At 55.3% G+C, this 24,266-nt stretch overlaps 2 protein-coding genes, 1 long non-coding RNA gene and 1 other non-coding gene across 6 annotated transcripts in view; all 4 read left to right on the forward strand.

Annotated features, from left to right (window-relative positions):
• MED15 (mediator complex subunit 15) overlaps positions 1-24,266 on the forward strand; it is a 46,749-nt gene that overhangs the window by 852 nt on the left and 21,631 nt on the right. For all 3 annotated transcript variants that reach the window (XR_009692771.1, XM_061141359.1, XM_061141360.1), the window contains exon 2: positions 15,197-15,284. Coding sequence is in view for 2 of the 3 variants with exons in the window: in XM_061141359.1 (XP_060997342.1) it covers positions 15,197-15,284 (88 nt within the window). In the remaining variant the exon portion in view is untranslated. The remainder of the gene's footprint in view (positions 1-15,196; positions 15,285-24,266) is intronic.
• Positions 795-3,282, forward strand: LOC133056231 (uncharacterized). Its single transcript, XR_009692770.1, has 3 exons — positions 795-1,006; positions 2,551-2,942; positions 3,045-3,282. It is a non-coding gene; the product is annotated as an uncharacterized LOC133056231 (long non-coding RNA).
• LOC133056198 (uncharacterized) lies at positions 5,016-7,124 on the forward strand. Its single transcript, XM_061141290.1, has 3 exons — positions 5,016-5,917; positions 6,325-6,507; positions 6,715-7,124. The coding sequence occupies exons 1-3, from the start codon at positions 5,764-5,766 to the stop codon at positions 7,122-7,124; spliced, it is 747 nt and encodes a 248-aa protein (XP_060997273.1). The 5' UTR covers positions 5,016-5,763.
• On the forward strand, positions 8,305-8,411 carry LOC133058024 (U6 spliceosomal RNA). Its single transcript, XR_009693150.1, has one exon. It is a non-coding gene; the product is annotated as a U6 spliceosomal RNA (small nuclear RNA).

A 24,266-nucleotide genomic window follows, 5' to 3' on the forward strand; every position in this document is an offset into this window, starting at 1 on the left:
TTCCGCAGCGGCCGCTTGCGGGTTTACTGCCTTCTGCTAGGGCTTGCCGGGCCGGCGCGGGTCAGCCCCTGCTCCTGGGGGACGCGCCGCCGCCTCGGGGCGCAGTTACAGCGCCGGCTTTCTCCTACCGGAATTGATAGTTCGCTTGAGCAGGCCAGGAGCAGCCTTGGGGAGTAGGCGACGCAGAAATCGAGCCCCAGAAAGACGAGTAGGAGTGAGAAGGGCCGTCACCGCCAGCTGAGGCTTGGAGAGAGTGAGCCCCCACCGCGCAGCGGGGTGGTACTCTGCTAGGCTGAGTCGTGGGGGTTCAGGAGACGATCATGCAACAAGGGCGAACGGGGGCGGCCAGTTAGTGGTGGAAGCGCAGCTCTGGAGAGGTGAGCCTCTGTTTGGCACGGGGCCTGCCTGGAGGTCCTGAGATGCGGGAGTTGGGAAGATCCCTCCATTTCCCCACCCTCCCACCCCAGGCGAATCAAGAACAGGAGAGAGGCCAGGAAGGCCATTCCGAGAGTTCTGAGCACTTGGGTGTCTGGGGACCTGTCATTTTTCATGCCTGAATTCCCCCTGCTAGAGCCCTGTCTTTCTCATCGCTTCAGAAAATCGTTGAGTGACCTAGTCAGGCAAGTGCTTATAAAGGCCTGCATGAGACAGTGCTGGAAACTGAAAGAGGAAGACAATCCCAGGGAAAGAGGAGAGCGAGTGCAGATGGATGGTCCTTGCTGACTAACTGGATGGAGGGGGTGGGGTGCAACCGTGTGGAAGGAAGGAAGTGGGGGAAGGCAGGGAAGCTGGCAGTCCAGGGCAGGCAGTGGGGACTGGAGAACTTGGCCGGGCCCTGCAGTGTAATTGTCTGGGACGGTTCTGCCCATGTTACAGACTCAGTGCAATCTTGAGGCTTGGCCCACTTCTGGGCTCCTGGAAGAAAGGCCCCCAGGGCAGAGATTTCTCTTGGAGGAAGCCTGGAGTTTAAGGACGGAAGGAATGAGTTGTCCCTGAAGTGGGGCAGGTAGGGGAGTGTCTGAGGGCTGGGGGACCACTAATGAGGACAGACTGAGTACTTCTTGATTCAGCCTTCTGCTTCCAGAGAACCTGGGCCCTTTTTTTTTATTGCCAGTTTGGTGGTTAGATATTACTTTTCTGTTGCTGCCTACAATTTGTTTTGTTTAAAAACAACTGAGGTGTATTATTACCCACCAGTTTCTGTAGATCAGAAGTGGGCTCAGCTGAGTCTTCTCCCCAGGGTCTTCCAGGGCTGAAATGAAGATGTTGGCAGGTGCCTTTCCTCCTGGAGGCTCTGGGGTAGAATTTGCTTTCAGGCTCGTTCAGGTTGTTGACAATTCAGTTCCACACAGCTGGAGGACTGAGGCGAAATCGTTCCTCACTGTTAACCTTGCCAGGGTCGGTCTGTCTTTGTTCCCAGGGGCTGGCTTCATTCCTTCCCACACCCACGTGCCCAGCTCCAGCAAGGGTGGGCTCTTCTGCCCCATCCAGAAAAAAATAATACTCTACTAGTGGCTTAGAGTAGATTGAGCTCACCAGGATAATCCAGGATGTTGTCCCCACTTTGAAGTCAGTGCCTTGATTAGATCTGAAGAGGCCCTTCTGCCTCTGCTGTGGGCATATTCAGGGTTAGGGCCTGGGCACGATGGGGAGCCCAGGATGAGCAGTTTTGGAGGCTGTCTGCCTCACTTCTGTGGGTGTTCTCAGTTCTCAGATTTTCTCTTTTCTCTCCGGGTTTCACTTTGAAAGTGTGATTCTTGGTACCTTTATGGTGTTCACAGAGTTACAAAAGAAGGTCAGGACACCTGGCATATTGTTACTTCTGACTTTCTACAGTGTTTATGCTGGTGCTTAAAGTTGGCTGTCTTGGGAAATGGTTTGCTAGTTTGTTGTTTGGTTTTTTTGGTCTGTGCCACAGGGCATGTGGGATCTTAGTTCCCCAACCAGGGATTGAACCTGTGCTCCCTGCAGTGGAAACCCGGAGTCTTAGCACCTGGACCGCCGGGGTGGTCCCTTGGGAAATGTTTTGAGTGGAAGTAGTTTATAGTTGAATGAGGAAAGCCAAGTGGAGAACTGGGACGTCGCAGAGGGAGGGGAGCCTCTGAGAGCAGCGCCCTGCCCTCACCCAGCTCTGAGTCGCTCTGGAGAGAACATGCCCAGAGCATGGGCTGAAGAAGCAGCTCCCAACTCCACTGTGGAAAGCAGCGTTAGTGGGGCTCGTCCCCAGGCCTTGCAGGAACGCCGGGGCAGCCTCTCCATAGCCCCCCACTCCCCGACTTGTGCCTCCCCTTGCTCCCCACTGCCCTGCTGACAACTCCTCGTGACTGTCCTCAGCGTCAGGACAGGGTTCTGGCTGGCCCGGCCCTGCCTCGCCACCTCTCTTGAACCCCCGCCCTTGTCCAGCCTCTGTGGGCTTTCAGCTTCTTGCCTGTTCCAAATTCTTTCTTTTTCTTTTCCTTTAAACAGTATATCATGGAGTATTTAAAGCATTCCACAAGGTGTAGACTCCCCCTGCTGTATTCCTGACTAGCTCCTTCTCTTTGTTGATAGGTCTGCTTCAATATCAAATTCTCCAGGTCCTGCCCACCCTGCCTAGAGTGGGTCACCCCCTGTAATGTGTCTCTGGCCCTTTGAGTTTCCCGCAAGACTCTAATCCTGTGAAAATAACACCTGGCGTGTGAAGCACTTGCTGCAGCATGCAGGAGCAGGCGGCGTCCTGGGGGCTGTGTGAGCCGCTCTCTCAACCACTGTCCTGGGCGACCGGCTCCAGCACGCACTCTGAAGCTTGGGAGCTATCCTTTCTCCACTTGTTAGCCGAGTGACCTTGGGCACGTCACCTTTCCAGTCATCTCTCGAGGCAGGCGTCCAGGCTGTCTCACAGGGCTGGAGGGCTTGCAGTGATGTGTCGCCTGACGCCCTGGCAGGAGGAGGGGCTGGTGCTGGTGAGGGACCAGTGGTGCTTACAGGAGCCTCTGGGGAGGGTAGCTGTGAACCTCTCGGTGGGCTCAGATGGGCTCTTTGTGGAACACCTGCTTTCCCCGCAGGACCGCAAGAGCAGCCCCCCGAGGGCCCCCAGCTAGCCTTTGTGGGCCTTAGACCTGCCTCCTGGGGTCGTTGGGTTAGTGTTGCGCACACGTGTCCGGTCTGTTGGCTTCTGGAGAACAAGCATGTGTGAGAAGTGAGCAGCGCTCCGCCTGCCATGGGGTGGGTGAGCAGTGAATGCGAGAAAAGGCTGCCTTAAGCGTCTCCAGAGACTTGTCTTGAGTTTTGTGTTGATACCTCCCACCCTTGAGTACAGCAGGATGCACCTTCAGGCGTGGAGTGAATGAACGTCCCCTGGGCTGACAGATGCCAAGGGGAGGAGAGAGGGCTGGGGGAGGGCAGCCCTGGTCAGGGCTCGAGTCGGGGGCCAGGGTCGGGGAGGGAGCGCCAAGGGGAGTCGCGGGTGGGGGTCAGTGACAGGTCAGCCGCCTCTTCTGCCACAGCCCCAAAGGGACGTGGGAGATCCAGGTCTGCGACCTAGGAGGTGCGGAGATTTCAGCCTAGATCGGAAGGAGCATGCCGAGTGCTGTTACCCAGAAACAAAATAAAACAAGCACAAAAGCTGAAGAGAACAACCAGACAGCACCTTGCACGGGTCTGGAGAGGTCTGCAGACGGAGGGGAGCGTCCTGAAGCTTGTGCATCTGGAGCCTGCCTGTGGCCTGTGGTCCCTCCCTCGGGCAGAAGCCGCTGAGTCTTGGCCGACGCTTTTCCTGGCTTGGCCACAGGCCGCAGCAGCCCCAGGCCTCCGTGGTGTGACTCTGGCCTTGTTCTCCAGTGCGGAGGCTGCTGAGACCATCACTTTCTTCCTCGCCGGGTGTCAGCCACATGGCTGGGCTGGTGTCTGGGTACAGCCCACCACCAGAATGTCTGGGCCCCAAGGCCAGGGGCCCTGTCTGGTCACCATAAGTCCAACTGAAGCAGCCAGAACACGATTGGTGAGACGCTGACTTCAGGGTCCTGGGCCTTGGCTCTGCTCCCCTAGACCAGGAGAGAGAGTGACCTGAGGGGACGGGAGCCCTCCGTCACCCAGGGTTTTCTCTACGGCAGCTGAAACGTGGGGGCGTGCTCTGCGCCCTGCTGCAGGAGCTGGCCTGTTGGCTCACCCACCGCCTCGAGGCAAACTGCCTTTTCTCTGAAAGAGTGGTCACGTCTCTGGGGAAACTGGGGGGATGGACGTTAACCCAAGCCAGATGTGCCGAGAGCGCTTTGGTGGAACCACTGCCAGTGGGCATCCTGTTGGCAATTTTAGCCACTCCCCATGGGTCACTGGGTCCCACAGGGTGGCTGACACAGCACCACAAGCCCCACTGACCTTTGGCCTCATGGGCTGCAGCCAGCCTCCAGCCCCACCAGCTGCAGCTCTCACATCCCTTCCTGGCTGGAAATTGTCCCGCTGTTAGTGCCATTCCTGACCTGGTGGCCGTGGCTGGTCCAGGACCCTAAGTGGGCATTCTAGGGTGGGAAGGACCGTAACAGTGTCGTGAAGGACAAGGGGTACTTGCCCCAGAAGAGCATCCTTCAGGGCAGTGATGTCGGTTATGAACCCAAAAGGTCAATTTTTAAAGGAATTCTGATGGCTTCTTAAAAATTCAAAATGGGTCATAGAAACAAGTAGTGTAAAGACCCCACCACACCTGTGTGTTCAGCACTCAGCTTCAGCTTGTCAGCTCTCGCCTCAAGGACTCCACCCTCTGTCCCCAGTCACTCTGACACCCAGAATGTTTGGGTGGCAGCCGGTGGACTCAGCTCCGTGCCGGGATCCCTCCTCCAGAGTCTGTGCATGCGTGCCTGCCGCCCCTACCGTGCCAGGCTGCCCCAGCTCTGGGCATGGGAGCCCACGGGAGCCCAGCCCTGGACATGGCTGCCCCGCCTCCTGCTTGCTTCCGTGGCTCAGCACGAGGCTCCGTGCCACTCGCCCTCCCAGGACTCCCAGTGGGCTGCCCCGCCCCCCGCCCCCCCCCACCGCGCTCCATGACTACCTCACCTACAGTTTGCATCTGGATTGTTGGAATTCTTGTCACCCACTGGTCTGAGCCCCTCCAGGCAGGAACATCACGAACGTTCTCGAGTCACAGTTGCTTCCTGCCTCTGCTGGGGTGACAGTGGGTCACCCTGATGGGTGCCCATCTCAGAGTCTGAGAAAGTCACAGCACCACGCATGCGGGATGCAGGCAAGCTGGCATCCCCACGAGCCGTGGACGTCGGGTGCAGGTTGAGTTTAACTCGTTACTTTTGGCTGGTTGTCTGAGTGATTTTAATTTTCTTTGTAATTTGTAGTACACGTGGGTACTGTGTAGTTTAACAGCCAACATGTATCTGTTTGCAGTCAGAAATCTCTTGAAGGAGAGGTAGACCCTGTGTGCAGGGAGGAGGGGGAGGGCCGTGGTCTCCTCCAGCTGCCGTGAGGTGGCGAGTTGCCCGTGCCCTGAGTCAGGGTGGGCAGCCTCCTTCGCCCAGCCCGGTGCCCGCACAGCCGTCTGAAGGCGGTTCTGCCCTCCCCACCCCTGCTGAGAGGCTTCTGCTTTCCATCTGAAGCTGCCTGTCCAGGCTCCCTCCCTGCCTCTGCCCCCGCCAGACCCCCGCTCCACACCCCTGGCTGCAGGCGTGTCTCCTCTTCCCTGCTGGAGGTCTGGCATCATCCCTCCTCCTGACCCCTGATGGCTCCGCTCGCAGTGGTCCTACTTCCTCCTGAGGACCCTGATTGTTGGACCCTGATTGGATGCATCCTGGCATGAACGGAACAGGTGAACTCTCCTTTGCTGTTTCGACACTCGTGGTCACTTACTTTGCCTTGCCAGCAGTGTTAGAAGTTTGTGGGAGCAGGACCTGGTCACACTTCAGTGTCCCGCGCACCCCTAGGTGCCTTGTCTCAGGTGAGGGACGCCGGGCGGCTGCAGGGAGGGATGTGGAAAGCAGTGTGGAGCCGTGTAGACATAGGAGTCCAGGCTGTTCCTGGATGGTTCTGTTTAGCAGATAAGCAGAGGAGTACCTGGTCCCAGAGACAGGGGAGGGTAGTTAGGAGCCCAGGCGTGATTACCTTGAAACCACAACTCCAGGGGTGGGGGATGCACCCCCCACTTTGATAAGGAAGCTCTGCTCATGAGGACGCCTGGTGGTCCCTTGCTTGGCCCTGTCACTGCCGAGGGTGCGGATTCCGCCCCTGGTCAGGGATCTCTCAAACTGTGGGGTGTTGCCAAAGGCAAGCAAAAGAAGGCATGCCTTGCTAACCCAGGCGGGGTCTGTTAATAATGGACTCTGCCTGAATGAGTTGTGTATCCAGGTGCAGTAACTTGGCACAGTGAATGTTTGGAGAAGACGCTTGAACCTTTCGTTTTTGAGGCTGTTTGTGACAGCAGAGTGCTCGGGTGTATCCTCTCTCCGCTCGCTGGTCCTCGCTGGGCTCTGCTCCGACTTTGTGCAGAGCAGCGGGTGCTGTCAGGCTCCTCCTGTTCTGGGGGCCAGGGTAAGGACCAGGGTGGGGTGTGACCCACTGGCCTCTGCTCAGCCCCTCAGCATCCAGGCCGGGCGGGGCAGGCAGGGGCATAAGGCGCTGCCCGGGGCGCGCTGCTCTCCGAAGCCTCTCCGGACTCCGGGGCTGGGGCAGTGCTCAGGCGCGTCCCCGCTGACCCCGTCCTCTCTCTCTTTCCAACTCCCTTTCTGTCCTCATCAGAGGTGCGGTGTGAGGAACTGCTCTGGCCGCCGGGTGTGGGCTGGAGCCCCTGTTGTCAAGTGGAGAGAAAGCCCTGTGGGCCACTGGGGGCCCTTCACAGCTGTCAGGTACTGAGAGTCACCCCAGGGAGGACGCGGGGACCCCTGCCCGGGGCTGAGGTCAGTTTGGGCACTAAAGCTGAGGGTGGGGCTGAGGCCCCGCTCAGGGCCCCCCAGATTCCCGTCGTGTGTCTGTGTGTGGAAGCAGAGCCCATCCGCCGCCCAGGCTGCGTCCTAAATGGCCGGCACCTGGTGCTCCAGCTGGGCAGAGCTGGCCCTGCCTCCCTGACCTCCTGGCCACGGAGACGCCTGCTCCCGCACTTGCCGTCCTTGGAATCCACGCTGTGCGCCCCTGGGCCTGGGCTCCGCTAAGTGTCACGTGCGCGACGCGGGCGCTGCTCCGCCGTGGGGCCCCCCCCCACCCCCGTCACTTTGCCACTGAGCCTGACAGCCATCGGCTGTGTGAGCCGCCCCCGGCCGCCCGGTCCTGTCCCCCGGGGCGGGCTCTCTGGGCTCTGCCTCCGGGCCAGCCTTCAGGCTCTTCAGCTAGTGGGCGTTGCCAGCAGCTCTGAGGGGTTGCCGCCCTGTTAGGCTGCCTTCATCACAAGCACCTTGTTACCTTTTCACGTGGAGACAGGAGGGAGGCTTTGAGACACGGGTGATGACGTGCAGGCTGTGAGGGGCATCTGCCCGCCCGTGGGGGAAGCGGGGAGCCCCGCACTGGGCCCTGCGGGCCGTGCGAGGAGCGGAGGGAGAGGATGTGGGAGCAGGAAGCCTGTCCCAGCAGTGCTGGCCCATCTCCAGCTCCTGTTTCAGTCAGTGGGGCTGGTGGGCAAAGCCCCTTCATTCCGTTCAGATAACATTGCAGATGATTTCAAAGGAGCAGAGTGTTTTTCATGCTCTCTCTGCCCAGAGGTGGCTCTTACTGACATTTTGATCACTTTCCTTCAGTCCTGTTTCTTTGGGTATATGACTTGATGTGTGTGCATTTTAAATATGCCAGTACACACACGGCCCCATGTTTTTGAAGTGGAATGAGACTCTGAGTTCAGTTTGAGTGGTGGCTTTCTCACGACCACAGTCGCTGCCCTGGGGGACTCTGGCTGGGACTTGTGTGTCCATGGTTCCAGTTCTCAGGAGGCTAGACACAGTGGTTCCAGATCGGAAAAGGAGTATGTCAGGGCTGTATGTTGTCACCTTGCTTATTTAACTTATATGCACAGTACATCATGCAAAATACTGAACTGGATGAAACACAGGCTGGAATCAAGATTGCTGGGAGAAATATCAATAACCTCAGATATGCAGATGACACCACCCTTATGGTAGAAAGTGAAGAGGAACTTAAGAGCCTCTTGATGAAAGTGAAAGAGGAGAGTGAAAAAGCTGGTTTAAAACTCAACATTCAAAAAACTAAGGTCATGGCATCTGGTCCCATCACTTCATGGCAAATAGATGGGGAAACAGTGGAAACATTGACAGACTGTTTTCTTGGGCTCCAAAATCACTGCAGATGATGATTGCAGACATGAAATTAAAATATGCTTCCTCCGTGCTCGCTTGGGCAGCACATATACTAAAATTGAAACGATACAGAGAAGATTAGCATGGCCCCTGCGCAAGGATGACACGCAAATTCATGAAGCGTTCCATATTTTTTTTTCATCGCAGCACTGTTTATAATAGCCAGGACATGGAAGCAACCTAGATGCCCATCAGCAGACGAATGGATAAGGAAGCTGTGGTACATATACACCATGGAATATCACTCAGCCATTAAAAAGAATTCATTTGAATCAGTTCTAATGAGATGGATGAAACTGGAGCCCATTATACAGAGTGAAGTAAGCCAGAAAGATAAAGAACATTACAGCATACTAACACATATATATGGAATTTAGAAAGATGGTAATGATAACCCTATATGCAAAACAGAAAAAGAGACACAGATGTACAGAACAGACTTTTGGACTCTGTGGGAGAAGGCGAGGGTGGGATGTTTAGAGAGAACAGCATCGAAACGTGTATATTATCCATGGTGAAACAGATCACCAGCCCAGGTTGGATGCATGAGACAAGTGCTCGGGCCTGGTGCACTGGGAAGACCCAGAGGGATCGGGTAGAGAGGGAGGTGGGAGGGGGGATCGGGATGGGGAATACATGTAACTCCATGGCTGATTCATGTCAATGTATGACAAAACCCACTACAATATTGTAAAGTAATTAGCCTCCAACTAATAAAAATTTTTAAAATAGAAAAAATAAATAAGCTTCCTCCTTGGAAGAAAAGCTATGACCAACCTAGACAGCATATTAAAAAGCAGACATTGCTGACAAAGGTCCATCTAGTCAAAGCTATGGTTTTTCCAATAGTCATGTATGGATGTGAGGGTTGGACCATAAAGAAAGCTGAGCGCCAAAGAATTGATCCTTTTGAACTGTGGTGTTGGAGAAGACTCTTGAGAGTCCCTTGGACTGCAAGGAGATCTGACCAGTCCATCCTAAGGAAATCAGTCCTGAATAGTCATTGGAAGGACTGAAGCTGAAACTCCAGTACTTTGGCCACCTGATGGGAAGAACTGACTCAGTGGAAAACAAGGCAGGAGGAGAAGGGGACGACAAAGGATGAGATGGTTGGATGGCATCACTGACTCGATGGACATGAGTTTGAGTAGGCTACGGGAATTGGTGATGGACAGGGACGCCTGGTGTGCTGCCGTCCTTGGGGTCACAAAGAATCGGAGACTGAGCCACTGAACTGAACTGAGACACTGAACTGAACTGAGACACAGCGAGCCTTCTGGTCTGTCTGGGTGGGGAGGGACTGGACTGACTTCTGGTTACTAGAGCAGGTTTTCTGAGGCTTATTACTTCCCTGTCCCAGAGGCCCAGGATCTCTAGGCCACTTGGTCGCTCCCTGTGTAAGGGCCCGAAGGATCCCACTGTAGGACACTCTTGGATGTGAGCCTTCTTCACACATCTCCACAATATCTTCCTGTGTGCTTGAAATGACCCTGTCTGTCTGACTGGGTGAAGTAGAAAAGGATACTTTATTACTTTGCCAGGCAGAGGGGGACACAATGTGCTCCTGCCTTAAAAAACTGTGTGTTCCCCCGCCTCCCCACAGGGAGAATTTGCTGAGGGTTATAACAGTGGTTCAAGGGCGGGGTCTTTGACAAGATGAGGGTGTGAGCGGGCTTGCACCAGATGAGATGACCCTTTTATTTCCTATCTTTTTTTTTTTTTATTTCCTATCTTGTTCAAAGTTCCATTAGGACTTCTCCAACCCTTCACAGAAGTAGGGGTCATGGGAGTGCGGTCTCCCCACTACTTGGAGAGTTCACATCATGGGACCAGCGTTTCACCTCCTTCTCCCTGTCCCCCCCTCCCCTGGACTATTTTCAGTCACATCCCAGGTACCGTGTAATTCTCAGTGCCCAAATCAAGTGCGGATCTCTGGAACACAGGACTTTGCTCCTCCCGAACACTTCACAAGTCCTGTGAGATAAGCACTTTCGTAAGCTCTTGGCTTGACACAGACCATCCTTACCCAGTGGTTGCCCCGGGCCGGGGGGGGGGGGGGGGGGGCGGGGGCTGGGATGCACTCAGGGCCAGAACCTGGGGAGCCACTGTGGTCCCAGACCTGGAGCCCCGGGGTCAGTGCCTAGATGAGTCAGACATCCAGAGTGGAGAAGATGACGAAGCTTGTGTGGCTTCTCTAGCTCAAATAAGACACACCCTCCCAAGAGCAGCGGTAGCTTCTTTAGGTCTGGTTCTTTCACTGAGCCTCATCCGCCGTTGAGAAATCTTTCCAGCAGAAACTGGAGAGCTCCGTCAGACCAACAGAGACGTGAGGACAAAACAGGGAGTCAAGGTCTGGGATGTAGCTTGAGACAGGTTCCCAGCTGCTGTGAGGGCGGGCAGGCGGCCTCCTTTCAGGCTGGGAGCGCCTGCTTGCAGCTGGTGACAAAGCCAGCTGCGTCTCATCATTTCCTGCCCTGGGTGCTGGGCCGCACTGACACGAGTGGCCTCTCCCGCAGGGGGCGCTGTGTGCCGGGCCCTCTCTGGTCCGCGCCTCTGACCACACTGGCCAAGGGCTGCGTCCTCTGGCCTGTCCGTGCTGCAGGGCTGCCTGCCCCTCCCCACCTTGCTTCTGCGGCCTGGGGGCGAGGCCCTCCAGGCTGGTGCCCCACAGGGCCTGCTGTCAGGGCTCTTGCTCCTGGCGGTTCCCCCCTCAGGCTCAGTGCCTTGGGCCCGCGGCCTCCAGGAGGGGCTCTGGGGAGGCCTGCCAGTCCCCATGCCCGCTGACTCCTGGGTGGTGGGGCTTCCTCGAGGATGAGCCGCCCGTCACGCTACTTACTGCTTGGCCCCAGCTTGAGCCTGGCGCCTCTCCTCTCGGAGAGCTTCAGGGCAGCTCGCCTGGCTCCCCAGCTCAGGGCGGCACTTAAGGAGCGTCCCTCCACTCGTTTCCTGGGGGCTCCATCCCCGCCACCCCGAGGTGCGCTCTTCCCCAGGTCTTTGCAGCTGCGGCCCTCCTGTGGTCTCTGTCTCCTGTCTCCTGTCTGTGGCTCTGGCTCTGCCCTGCGGAGACGTCTTCAGTTTTATCTCTGACCTTGCCTGATAACCTCTAAGAAACTTTAATTTGTAAGAACTTTTTTTTTTTTTTTGGGCAGTCTGACTTTTCTGGTTTTACAGTGTCCTGTCTGGTTAAATGGATGCGATGTCTTATCTATTATACTAGGATAATAAAGGTAGTTTCTTGATATTTTCTTCTTCCTGCTGAGTTTCTCCAGGGGATCTTTATCTGTCGTGTTAGGTGTGTGGGAGCCCATGGTCAGCTGCTTACTCTGACAGGGCTCTGTGAAGGCAAGTGGAAATTATACCTGCGGGTTCTGTCCCTCTTTCCAACCTGGATTTTCAGCTCTTATTTAATTTTAGTTTTATTCAAGTGAGGTTATTACAGGGAATGTGTTTGTTTGGATTATGACTTAAGCTCGCGCCTCACCCTTCACGTGGCTCTGTTCTAATGCAGGTGGCTTCCTCTTCCGAGAGCCACAGCGCACACTGGAACCTATATACATATATATTTATTTATTTTTCATTCTGGCTGATCCCTTATCATCCTCCTCTCCAAAAAAGTTAACAATTTTGAAGAATTCAGTGCCTAAGAGAGTGTAATACTTGAAGGGACAAACCAAAGAAAGTTTAGGTCCTTTCTGATTTGACAGTATGAACCATATAGATGTGTGAGTTGGACACAGCTGTGTTCCCTCTCAGGGCCAGTGTGGTGACTCCCTCTCCTCTCTGGAGGTGGGCTCCCCGGCTAACCCTAACCCTAACCTTGGTGCCCGACGGCGTTTAGGGAGGGCGGGACAGTTCTTTCCTGTGCTGGCCTGAGTCGTGCTTCACCACTCAGCTCCCCGGGCTGTGCTGCAGGTGTGGGGAGCTCGCCCCCGGCCCTTGGGCCCTGGCACCCCTGCTTGGACCTCAGGGCAGGGCTTGAGCTTCTCCTTCTCTCTGACTGATAAAAATGTGGGAGGAACCTCTTTTCCGTTGAGGCGGTCCAAGTGCAGGTTGGAATAGAATTGCCAGACACAGAGCCCCGTACGGGACCCCAAATGTTGGGGCAAGCACGGGTAGGGGAAGAATCTCTCCAGACATAGAGAATGTCAGAAGGGAGTGAATTTGTTAAGAACAAAGAGCAGAAATAACGTGGGCACCGTGAGTGCAGTGGGCCGAGAACTCCTGACAGGCAAGGGAGAGTCGACAGTTTTCCTGAGTTAATAGCCAATTTTTATAGCCTCAAGACAAAGAAAATTCCTGCTGGAAGGTTGGTGTTAAGTGATCAGTTGGGGCACTGGTAGGGTGTTCACTGGAGTGGGCCTCTTTGCCTACTGAGGAGTCGGGAAGCTTGTTAGTGATGATCAGGGAGGAGGGGGCTTTTGGTGATGGTTATGAAGGGGCTGAGTCAGCTTCGGAGTGACCTGGGTTCCTGGCTCCGCTTCTGTGGCCTTGGTGCAAGGCCTTGCCCCTGGGGTCTTGGGGGCAGGCCTCAGCATCTTCCACCTGTTGAGTCCTTCCCGCTCTATGCTATGTGCTCTGGTGATGTGCTTCAGAGGGCCTTGCCCCTCCCGCCGCGGGCGTGGCACGTCCTCTTATCCTCCCTGCCGCTGTGATTCGGGTCTTACGCTGGATGCAGGGTCAGCCACCAGCCACAGGCTTCTGTCCCTGGTGGCTGAAAAAAAGCAGCCTGCACACACAGGCCACACTTGGCCAGGAAGCCTCTCCTGGGAGTGGGGCAGGGCTGCAGAAACCCCCACCCCCGAGAGGTCCGTTGGCTGACGGTGTCATGGTTCCCAAATCAAGCAAGTTTCCTTTGGAGCATGAAAGCCTTTGGGTGGGTGGAGGGCATCCGGTCTCCCTGAGGCCAGGAGCTTTTGCACGGACCCCAGAGGGAGGGGCGGGGTGCTGGGAAGTCGCCCCGTCACACCCGGGGAGGCCACCTTGAGGAGGGGTTGTCAGGAGAGACGGGAGTGGGGGTGGGAGCTTCCGGTGAGACTGTTCTCCGACTGGCTTCCTTCACACCCTGGCGCTTCCTGTGCCTGTGTGCCTGACAGTTCCTCCTGTGACCTTAGCATGACCCCGCGAGGTAGCACTGTCCCGTCCGCCCTCTGCGGGGTGGTGGGGGGACCGCACAGGCACCTTGAAGTGGCACTTGCACAGGGTCACCGCTGGGGGTCTGGGTGGCCAGGGCCCGTGGCCTGGGGGCACACAGCGGGCGTCTGCCTTCTGCTGCAGATGCCAGCATCGGGGACGAGGGCTGGACACTGGCTGAGTGGAGTTCCCCCTGTGGAGGCCTGGAGGCAGAGGCCACCGCAGAATGGCCCGGGCATGGTGAGACGTGGGGTGAGGACGGAGCCGAGAAGAGGAGGCCCCCAGGTGTCTCTTCTGGGCGGTGGTGGGCACAGTGCCCAGGCTGCAGGGGGTTCCTGGTGTGTCCCTGCAGGTGGGTTCTGGGCTCCGGCTGGGGGACTCGGGGGCCCGGGTGGTGGGTCAGGTCTGGACCAGAGACCAGTGGAGCTCTGCCTGGGCAGAGGGGCGGCCCCCCGCTCCCCCCGAGGATGGGTCTGCTCAGTCACCTCTGTCTGAGATGCTTGGGGTCTCAGAGCCCACCTCCACATGGAGCGCCTGCCCCGCCAACCTCAGCCCCTGCCCATGTGCTCCCCGGCCTGCCGGGGCCTGGCCTTGTGCTCCCGCTGCCTTCCTGTCGCCTCTTTCTGAGCCTGGTTACGTGTCTCCTGGTGCGTGGGTCTCCTCCACTCTGGCTGCCTCTCCAGCAGGAACCTGTTGCTGCCTCTGGGCCTGGCACAGGTGTGGGCTCGGGGAAGTGGGCAGAAAGTGGGGCTCTGACCTCACGTGGGGAACGAGTTACCTGGCAGTGGGGTGGCTCCGTGGCGTTTCACTTTTCTTCACGCGCTAGTACCTATCTCTCTCAGTGTTTGGTGTCCTTCCTGGGATTTCTTTTTTTTTTTTTTTTTTCTTCCTGGGATTTCTTTGGGGATGACAGATGTGGTCCTGCAGCACCCTGCACGCTCGCGGTGCCCGAGGTGTGGGTGTTTTTCAAACTGTCAGAATCTCATGGTATCGATTGAACCAGGCTTGTTGGATTCTGTTGTGGGGGTGAGGGGTTCTTTTATCAGTGAACCCAGTGCTGGGGAGAAAGGCGGGGAGACCCATCCTGCAGGGAAGAAGGTGGCCTGTGGGCAGGGGGCCCGGCTGGGGGCCCTAGCCTGGCACCCCCTCCTTTCTAACAGGTACGCACCTGTCCTTACCCTTATGGGGGCGTTGGGTGTGTCCTGCCACCCTGACAGGCTCCAGCATAGCCGTGCGCACGGCTGTTGCCCTCCAGGGCGTCACATGGTGAAAACTTGGCTCCGATTCGTTCTCTTGCTGTGCGTGCATTCGCATCTGTGAGGTTGGTGTCTGCCTTGAGCTGGAGGTTGATGAGGTCAGGCTCATCTCCTTGGTCCCCCTGGGAGGACCTGCGTGTGGGAACTTTGCCTTGAGGGGGCTAAGGTGACTGGCATGGCCCCTCCATCCTGCAAGGGTCCCATTGCTCTTGGCACTGGAGTTGGGAGGGGAAGTGGGTGTCCACAGGGCAGGAATTGGAGGTGGCCACCACTCTGCCATCGACTATGCTGGTTGTGGGCAGCCCTCAGCTGGCCCCTCTGCCCGCCCGAGCTGGGCGGCTGCTTTGTTGCCAGGGTGACTGCCGTTCCTGGCCTGGCCACCTTTCCTTGCTGTACTGAGGGCCCCTCCCTCCGTGCCTGCCCTGGGCCTTGGCCAGGCTGGTGGGCTGGGCCGCCCGTGGGCCCCAGACAGCTGCTGTGAGGGCCCGCTGGCCAGGGAGCCTGTGTCAACATCTCTCCTCCTTTGTATTCCAGCGAGGATGCCATGAGGAAGGCTGGCGTGGCCCACAGCAAATCCAGCAAGGACATGGAGAGCCACGTGTTCCTGAAGGCCAAGACCCGGGTAAGGCCTGGGGGGACGGTGCTGCGGGGGCTGGGGCCAGGCCACGGGGACGGGGCGGCTGCTCACTGCTGGGTGCTGCTCTGCAGGCCGTCCCCTGCGTCTGTGGTACGGCTGTGGGAGGGCAGTGCGTGGGTGCCCAGGCCAGCCTGTTGGCACCCCTGTTCGTGCCCAGTCCCCGTGAGTCCTGCAGGGTGCTGCTGGGCCTTGGCGGCTCCTGGGGACAGTGCCCCAAGGCAGAAACACTCTGTCCTCAGGCTCAGTCCTCCCTGGGGTCGGGCCCTGGCAGGTGGGCCCAGGAGGGCTCCCGCCCCCTTCTAAGTGACGCAGGTGATGCTTGTGGAGGGTGTGGCCCTGGCAAGGATGGGGGGCGGCGGACCAAGTGGTTGGGGCGGGTCCTCTGTGAGTTCTCACAGGAACTGGGGCTGCCTGGGCCCCACGTGACCCCTCCTGTCATTGTGCGCACCTCGGGGGCAGAGCTGCTCGTCACAGTGAAGCGGGACAGACACACAGCAGGCGGCTTGTGTGGGCCGCCTGGCTCTGCCGAGCGCCGAGCGCCTGGCGCCTGAGCGCGGGGCTCAGCTCTGGGACCCTCTGTTGCGAGTTGAAAGCAGACGGTATTAACAATCGGGTACTGGTGTAGGTAAACCAGCTGTCAAGACGTACAGAGCTCCATCGGGGAAACTTGAGCCTGTCTGAGAGTTTAGATGAGGTAAATATTTTCTGAAATGGGAAGGCAGAGCTGACTGGCCGCAGAGCACAGTTTCTGAAATAGAAACCACATGTGCAGCCTGGGCTTGGAGATCAGCACGCACACGCATGTGTTAGTGAGCACGTGTAGGTGAGGGATGAGCCGCCCTTGCACATAGAGAATGGTAAGCATTTTCTTCTTTTTTAACAGCCTTATCAAGCCCTGATTCATATATTATACAATTCACCCATGTAAAGTCTGCAAATTCAGTCGTCTTTAGGGCCTTCACAGAGTTGTGCAGTCATCACCATGATGTGTTTCAGGGGATTTTCTTTTCTTTCTTTTCCTTTTTGTGATGGCACTGCTTGGCTTGTGGGATGTCAGTTCCCTGACTGGAGATTGAACCTGGATCCTGGCAGTGAAAGCCCGGAATCCTGACCACTAGGCCCCCAGTGCTCTCCCTAGAGCTTCTCCTAAAGAAACTCTGTGCCTATTAGCTGCACTCCCCATCCTCCTCAGCCCTAGGCAGCCACCTAGCTGCTTTTCTGTTGCTATCGATTTGCTTGTCCTATACTTTTCATATAAATGCAATCGTAAAATATGTGTTTTTGTGACTGGCATCTTAGTAAAATATTTTCAGTGTTTATCTATGAGCCATGTTGTGGAATGTACTTTGTTCCTTTTTATTGCCAAGTAATATTCCATTGCATAGATGTACCACATTTTATTTATCCATCCATCATTGTCAAAGCTATGGTTTTTCTAGTAGTCATGTATGGATGTGAGAACTGGACCGTAAAGAAGGATGAGCACCAATGAATTGATGCTTTTAAACTGTGGTGTGGGAGAAGGCTCTTGAGAGTCCCTTGGGCTACAAGGAGATCAAATCAGTCAATTGTAAAGGAAATCAGTCCTGAATATTCATTGGAAGGACTGACGCTGAAGCTCCAATACTCTGACTGCCTGATGCGAAGAACTGACTCATTAGAAAAGACCCTGATGCTGAGAAAGATTGAAGGTGGGAGGAGAAGGGGATGACAGGAGGAGATGGTTGGATGGCATCACCGACTCTGTGGACGTGAGTTTGAGTAAACTCCGGGAGATGGTGAAGGACAGGGGAGCCTGGCGTGCTGCAGTCCATGGGGTCGCAAAGAGTCGGACACAGCTGAGCAACAACAAATCCATCATTTGATGTACATCTGGACTGTTTCTGCTTTCTGGCTGTAGTGCTACTCTGAACTTCTGTGTGCCAGCTTTCCTGGGGATGTATGTTTTCATTTCTCTTTGGTATATACCTGGGTAAGAAGTTGCTGGATCAGATGGTAGTTCTGTTTAACCTTTTGAGGAATTGCCAAATTGTTTTCAAAGCAGCTGCACCATTTTACATTCTCACTGGGGGTGTATTTTGTTCCAGCTTCTCCATTCCTCATCAGTACTCGTTACTGTTTTATTGTAGCTTTCATAGTGAGTGTGAAGTGGTATCTTATTGTGGTTTTTTAAAAATTAATTAATTCATGGCTGTTCTGGGTCTTCATTGCTGTTGCAGACTTTCCTTAGTTGCAGCAAGTCGGGGGTGCTCCTTAGTTGTCGTGTGCAGGCTTCTCGCTGTGGTGGCCTCTCTGGCTGCAGGGCTCCGGCTCTCGTGTGCGTGGGCCTCAGTGGCTGTGGCTCACAGGTTCTAGAGCTCGGGCCCAGGAGTTGTGGCGGCAGGCTTCGTTGCCCTGTGACGCCTAGGATCTTAGACGGGGGATGGAACCCGTGTCGCCTGCACTGGCAGGCAGGCTCTTAACCACTGAACCACCAGGTAGCCCCTCGGTGTGGTTTTGATTTGCATTCCCAGATGGCTTACTGTGTTTATTGGTCATTTGTATATTTTCTTTAGAGAAATGTTTGTTCAGCCCCTTTGCCCGTTTTAAAATTGAGTCATTAGTGTTTCTATTGAAGAGCTCTTTTCACGTTTTGGAGACACGTCTCTTACTGAGTGTGTAGTTTGCTGGTGTTGGGGGATGAGATGAGGTGAGAACCTTAGGGAGGGCTCACTGAGTCGTCTCCTTTGGAAATGCCCTGCTTGCTGCCCAGCACTGCTGTCTGTCTGGCGCTGTGTGAGGAGCTGCCCCAGGGAGGCGTGGCCTAGAGCCGTGACAGTGTCTCTCCCGACTCTGGGCTGGGCGGGGTGTGGAGCGAACACCCCTTTCAAGGCCCCGGAAGCAGGCACAGGGCTGCTCGGCCCAGGGTGCAGCCGGGGCGACTCAGGCACACAGCTCCCGGGGGACTTGCCCAGGCGTTCTCCCACCCGGGGGCCTGTAGTCAGAGCCTGCCAACTTTCCTTCACTGCCCCCCACCTCGGAAAGCAAAAGACATCCAAACACCCAGTTTAATTCTTAACACCTGAATTCCTGTAGGGGGGTATGCGCTCTGCCTCGGATAGACTGAGGGAAGCAGAAACCACAGTGCCTGGGGGTGTGGTGTGATCACAGCTGGAGCACTCTGAAGGCTTGGGAGGGCTAGGGTGCCAACCTCTATGCTGCGTGCGTGAAGGGGCTCATCACAGCTATGTGCATTGCTGATGTTTGCTTACCATTTGGTTGTTTTTTTTAATTTATTTTTGGGTTTTTTTGAAGTTTAGTAACTTTGTTGGACAATCAGCAGTTAGTTCTCATCCAAAGTAACCGTAGGTTTTTGAAAGTGGTAACAGGCACGTAGGTAGCCAGCATGTAGAACTTGTTCGGTGGGTCTTCACCACGTTTTCTGGACAGCTGCACACGGATCGGTGTGGGGCGTTCCGTGTCCCTTTGGCCCAGACAGCTCTGTTGAGCCTGGTGTTGTTGCACACATCAGGGGTTCCCCTCTCCTTCTCGGCGAATTTCCTGATTTCTTGGAGTGACCAAGGGGCATGCTTCTTGAAGCCCACTCCATAGGTGCACTTGTGAATGTTGACAGTGTTTCCTCTGGTCACCACCTTGTTGATGGCGGACCACCCTCTGTGGGAGTTTTTAGATGAAGCTTGTATGTTAAACACGGCCCAGCTCTTATGCATGGTGTCCAGTCCCGTGCACGTGTAGTGCATGTCTCTGGTTTGAAGCGTGAGTTCCCATGGTGGGGGCCAAGGTGAAACCCAGGCACCAAGGCCAGGAGTGTTGGAATTGGGAGGCAGCCTGGAGGCTTGTCAGAGACAGGCCAGGGGAGCACAGACGTCCCGCTGGGCTGAACCAGCAGGAGCACCGCCTGGGAGAGGGGAGGGTGCACGCACGGCTGAGCAGGTGGCCCCGCCTTCTCCAGCCCTGCTTATGGACCCACAAGCCTGCGGTCGGCCTTTAACTGAACCTGAAGACATCTTCTGCTGTCCTTCTTTGATCAGGGACAGGTATCTGAGAAGAGCACAACTGTGTACATTGACAACTGCAAATGACGTGAAAAGATGAGCATTTTCCTCCCAACAGCTGCTGAGGCCTGCCGGGAAGGCCCGCTCGTGGCCAGCGGTCGGCGGGGCCAGCCGGCCTCCTGCTGCACCCCCCTGCATTGGCAGGCTTGCTCGGTGCCCTCCGCGGAAATGCTGTTCCCTGGTTTTCGGTGGCTCTGTTTCCATGCTGAGAGAGCGCTTTACGAACACTCCGTGCAGTCCCTGGGACTGGCTCCACTTCAGCCGTGAAGAACCGAGGTGTGGGCCAAGCGGCATGGGGACCGCCTTGCTGGCTTTCTTCGTTCAATCTTAGTTTTTAATTTAAACTGGGTATGGGGCCCACTGTCATTTGTCATGTTAATCATTTTTTGTATGTCTGAACTATTTTATGGTGTCTGAAGGTAAGATGTAACATTACGTGAATGACAGCATGACACTTGGCGCAGGTCTGGTGCTGAGGGCGCTGGCCTGGGGACTGGCAGTTTCCAGCGCAGGAGGGGAGCTTGCACACAGGCTTCATGGGAGCCGACAGACGGTCCTGGGGAAGCTCCAGGGCCCATCCTAGCCAAGTCTTGGAAGAGAACAGCTGCGTTACCACACGTGTAATACTGAAGTGGGAACCCAGCCGCGAACCATACTCAGACATCTAAGAGTTAGACTGTAGAAGCCCTAGAAGAAGATGCAGGCATGAATCTTTGTGACCTCAGATTAGGCGGTGGTTTCTTACACATGATACCAAAGGCACAAGCAACAAAGCCTCCGTCAAAACTAAGAACTATGGGGTGGATGCATGTGTGTGTGCCTGCGTCCCCTGAAACCACCGCAACATTGTTAAACATAGTACAGAGTTAGTCTGTACTCTACTGCAAAATAAAAAAGTTTAAAGTTAAAAAAATCAAAAACTATTGTGTATCAAAGGACACCACAAAGAGGGTAAAAAGACCTATGAAGTGGGAGAACGATGTATGGTTGGAGATAAGTGGTTGAAGTGGGAGATACATGGGAACCATGTATCTGATGAGGGACTGGAACCCACATTATGTAAAGAACCACAACTCTACAACAAAAGGAGCCAGACACCCTAAATCAGACATGGGTAAAGAACTTGAATAGACATTTCTCCAGAGAAGATATTCAGATGGCCAAGAAGCACATGACAAGACGCTCAGTGTCACTAGTCATTAGGGAAAAGCAAATCCAAACCACCGTGAAATATAGCTTCACATTCGTGATGGCGGTAATAAAAATAGATGAATACTGCTTGTTCATCTGAGGAGCACTGGTGAGAAGTTAGAAATACCAGACACCGCTGGAGGGAGGGCACAGTGGGGCAGCCACGGTGGCGATCCCTCAGAAATCAGACAGGTGCCCTGTGTGCACAGACATTGGTAGCGTCACTCACTGCAGCCAGAAAGGGGGAGCCCCCACGCGTGTGCCACCTGACTAGTGGGGACCAGAATGCGGGCTGTCCGCAGGATGGACTGTGTGACAGAATGAAGTACTTGGAGGTGGTCCAGCACGCCTGGGCTTCGGGAGCATCACGCTGAGCCCAGTGACGCAGTCACCAGAGGGCACGCGTTGCGCGAGGCAGCTGTATAAAGTGCCCGGAGTGGGCCGGTCTAGAGAGACGGGGTGTTTGCTTCCTGTAGCTGCTGGACGGGTTCCCACAGACTCGGGGGACTCTGGGCTCATGACTTTGGCCTCGTGGCCCAAGGCTCTCCCCTGGTGGTCCTGTTTGCAGCCAGGAGTTTAGCGGTTTTACCTGTTTGCTGCATGTAGACTTTGGGAGCCTGACACCCTTTTAAAATGCTACCCTGTCTCCCCTTTGGCCCAAGTCGACAGTGTCTCTGCCGTAGGACACTCTAACCCTTGTGGGCCTTGTGTGTGTGAGAGAGCCCCCGTCAGACAGGAGGTCCCCACAGAGCTTTCACCCCTGTAATTTCCCCCCCGTCCTGGCGTCTGTGAGGTGACCCAGAGGATTCCTCGCGTGCCTTGGCTCCTCGGCCCGGCAGTCTGTCCAGCCACACCCTCAGCCTCCTCTCCAGAGCACACATTCCTCCAGTGAATCTCCTGGTTTTCCTGTTGGTTTTTCTGTGACTCAGACAGCCTGGGAATTTTCCAAATTGGGCCCAGGTTCCTTTCCGCTCAGCAGTTCTTCCCTGGGCTTCTTTCTCCCCTCTCGCGTCTCCCTGTCGGCCAGCCGGCCCTCCCCCACTCTGCTCATCGCCTCTCGGGTCCGCCTTCCACTCGGCTCGTGGCCTGTGCAGCTAGATGTTTGCGCAGGCTGGCAGGGCTTCTCCCTGCTCTCGTTTCTGGTCATGCATTCTGCATTCCCCGAGCCCTCCCCAGAAGTACCTGTAGCATTTGCCTCTCTCCCAGCATCCTGTTTCTGGTGACATCTGTGTTCTCGAAGAAGATGTGTGCTTTCTCAGCAGCTCCTTCAGGTCCTCTGAGTGCTCAGTGACAGACTGTTTACCACCGTGTTCCCACCAGCAGCCTTCCCTTGGCCTGCCTGCCCCGTGTTTCTTGTGACCTGGCTATTGGGTCAGGGGAGCACAGTATGCAGGAGTCTTGTTAGCAAGAGTATGTGGGAGGTGGTGCCTCATTGTTGTATGTATGATATTTCTGGGTGTCTTGGTGTTGCCACAAGGCCACAGTTGGTCAGGAGTTGGGACAGGGACAGCCTGACTTTTTTATGAAGTATCCTGTCCACTTACCATCTAATGATTCCATCATTTAACTGGGCGCTGCAAACTGGTAATCATCCTGAATTCTGGCTTTTCTTCTACATTTATTAGGTGGAATTTTCTTGCCAAGAAAGGTTTTCTTGCATCGACCAGGGCTTCTTGGTTGCCTGAAACACAGCCTTTGGGGACCCTCAGGAACACCTTCCTGTGGAATGGTGGCCCGGGGTGGAGTTCGGCCACTTCTCTTCTGCAGCCGCGTCGTGGGCCCAGGGCATTTCAGTCCTTTGCTATGTTCCCCCTTGTTTTGAAGCTATAGCAATCTCAAAACCCCGTAATTTCACATTGATATTTCTAAGTACAGAGTTTTACTTTCATTTTAAGCATATATCTCTTCTCCGATGTGAATCTCTCGCCTTCTGATGTTGTTGGCATAATTACTTCTTTAAAGGACTTTCAGAATGAACAGACCAGTATCACCGCTAGTATTGGTAGCAAATGACAAAATGCGGGATGACGTTTAGGGTTTCTTTGCAGCTGTATGTGTCCTTAACATGTACTCCTTCCTCTGAGGACGTTTTTGCTTTTTGTTTTTTAAGATGATCAGTCCGAAAAACCCTTTTCCATGTGATTCAACACCAACTTGTGTCAACTCATATGTTGGGTTGATTTTGCATTTTTAAAAATTGTTCTTTTGTTGTGGCTTTATCTTCAGTTTGGTAAAAGATTTATATACTTCCAATGTGAAAGCTGTATAACAAGGCAGTAGGTCTCCTTTCCAGCCCACTTCCTGATATCTCTGGGGTTTAATTGTTGATCTGCAGCCTTTCTTGTGCAGATATAAAGCAGATACATGTGTTCAGATTCCTCAAGTCTTATATGGAAGGTCTAATAGTGGAGCATCTAGCATGTAGCCTGAGGCGTTTCACCTGCAGCCTGGGTGTCAGGCTCCGGCCTCCACTTGGTGAGGGGAGGCGTCCTCTGCCCTGGCCGAGACATGGATGGGCTGGACCCAGTGTGTAAGCCGCAGGAAGCCTCGGCCTGTCTGTGTGCCCTGAGTCCCCACACCCCAGCCCGCTAGCAGCGCCTCCCCCCAGGCGTGAGGGACACAGGTGGGTCTGCAGAGCACCGGGCTGCACCGTGCCCGGCCACACCCAGAGTGAGGACGAGAGGGTGCACCTCCTCGTCCTTTTTGAGGCTGCCCTGGGAAGGGCGCCTTGGAGCAGGAGTGGGCCCGTAACTCGTGTGTCTGCTTGGGGGCCAGGAGCTCGCCCACCTGGGGAGGCCAGTCTAGACTGGGGGGGTCAGGCAGCCGCCCTGGGGGCTGGAGGGGCGGACCGTCGGCCCACGGGGGTTTGACCCACAGGAGTGCCCCGTGGCGGCCGCGTGCCGGCCACGCCCTGCACCCTCTTCTCCTGTCGGGTGGTCGTGCCCCTCTCTGTGCCCGGGGCTTTGGGAACACGCGCCTGGACCTCGTGTCAGAGGAAGAGCGTCTGTCGCTGTGTTTTTAATTCAAGTGTAGCTGGTTCACAGTGTGCTTCTTTGCCTCTGCAGCAAAGTGATTCGGTTACACAAACGTGTGTTCTCTCTCATGTTCTTCTCCGTTACAGCGCATCATGGGGTACTTAGCGCAGTTGCCTGTGCTGTATGCCTTGTTTGTCCGCTCTGTGCATAATGGTTTGCACCTGCTCAGCCCCGTCTCCCAGTCCTTCCCTGCCCTACCCTCACCCCCTTGGCAACCACAGGTCTGCCTGTGGTATGTCTGTGAGTCTGTTTCTACTTGATAGATGAGTTTGTCATATTTTGGATTCTAGATGATAGCATGTAGGATTTGTTTTTCTCTGTTTGACTTCACTTGGCTTAGTATGGTCACCTCTAGGGCCATCTGTGTTGCTGCAAACAGCATTATTTCGTTCTTTTTGTGACTATACTCCGTTGTGTACGCGTGCACCGTTTTCTTGGCCTGCTGCTCTGCAGATGGACACCTAGCTGCTTCCCCATCCTGGCTGAGGTGAACAGTGCTGCTGTGAATGCTGGGGGGCGTGTATCTTTTCAAGTTACATTTTTCTCCAGATATGTGTCCAGGAGTGGGATTACTGGATCAATAGTAGTTCTATTTTTAGTTTTTTTTGGAGGAACCTCCACACTGTTTTCCATAGTAGCTGCACCAGTTTATGTTCCCATCAACAGGTTTAGAGGGTTCCCTCTTC

The sequence above is a fragment of the Dama dama genome, chromosome 5 (genome assembly GCF_033118175.1).
Source record: "Dama dama isolate Ldn47 chromosome 5, ASM3311817v1, whole genome shotgun sequence".
Classification (NCBI taxonomy): Eukaryota; Metazoa; Chordata; class Mammalia; order Artiodactyla; family Cervidae; genus Dama; species Dama dama.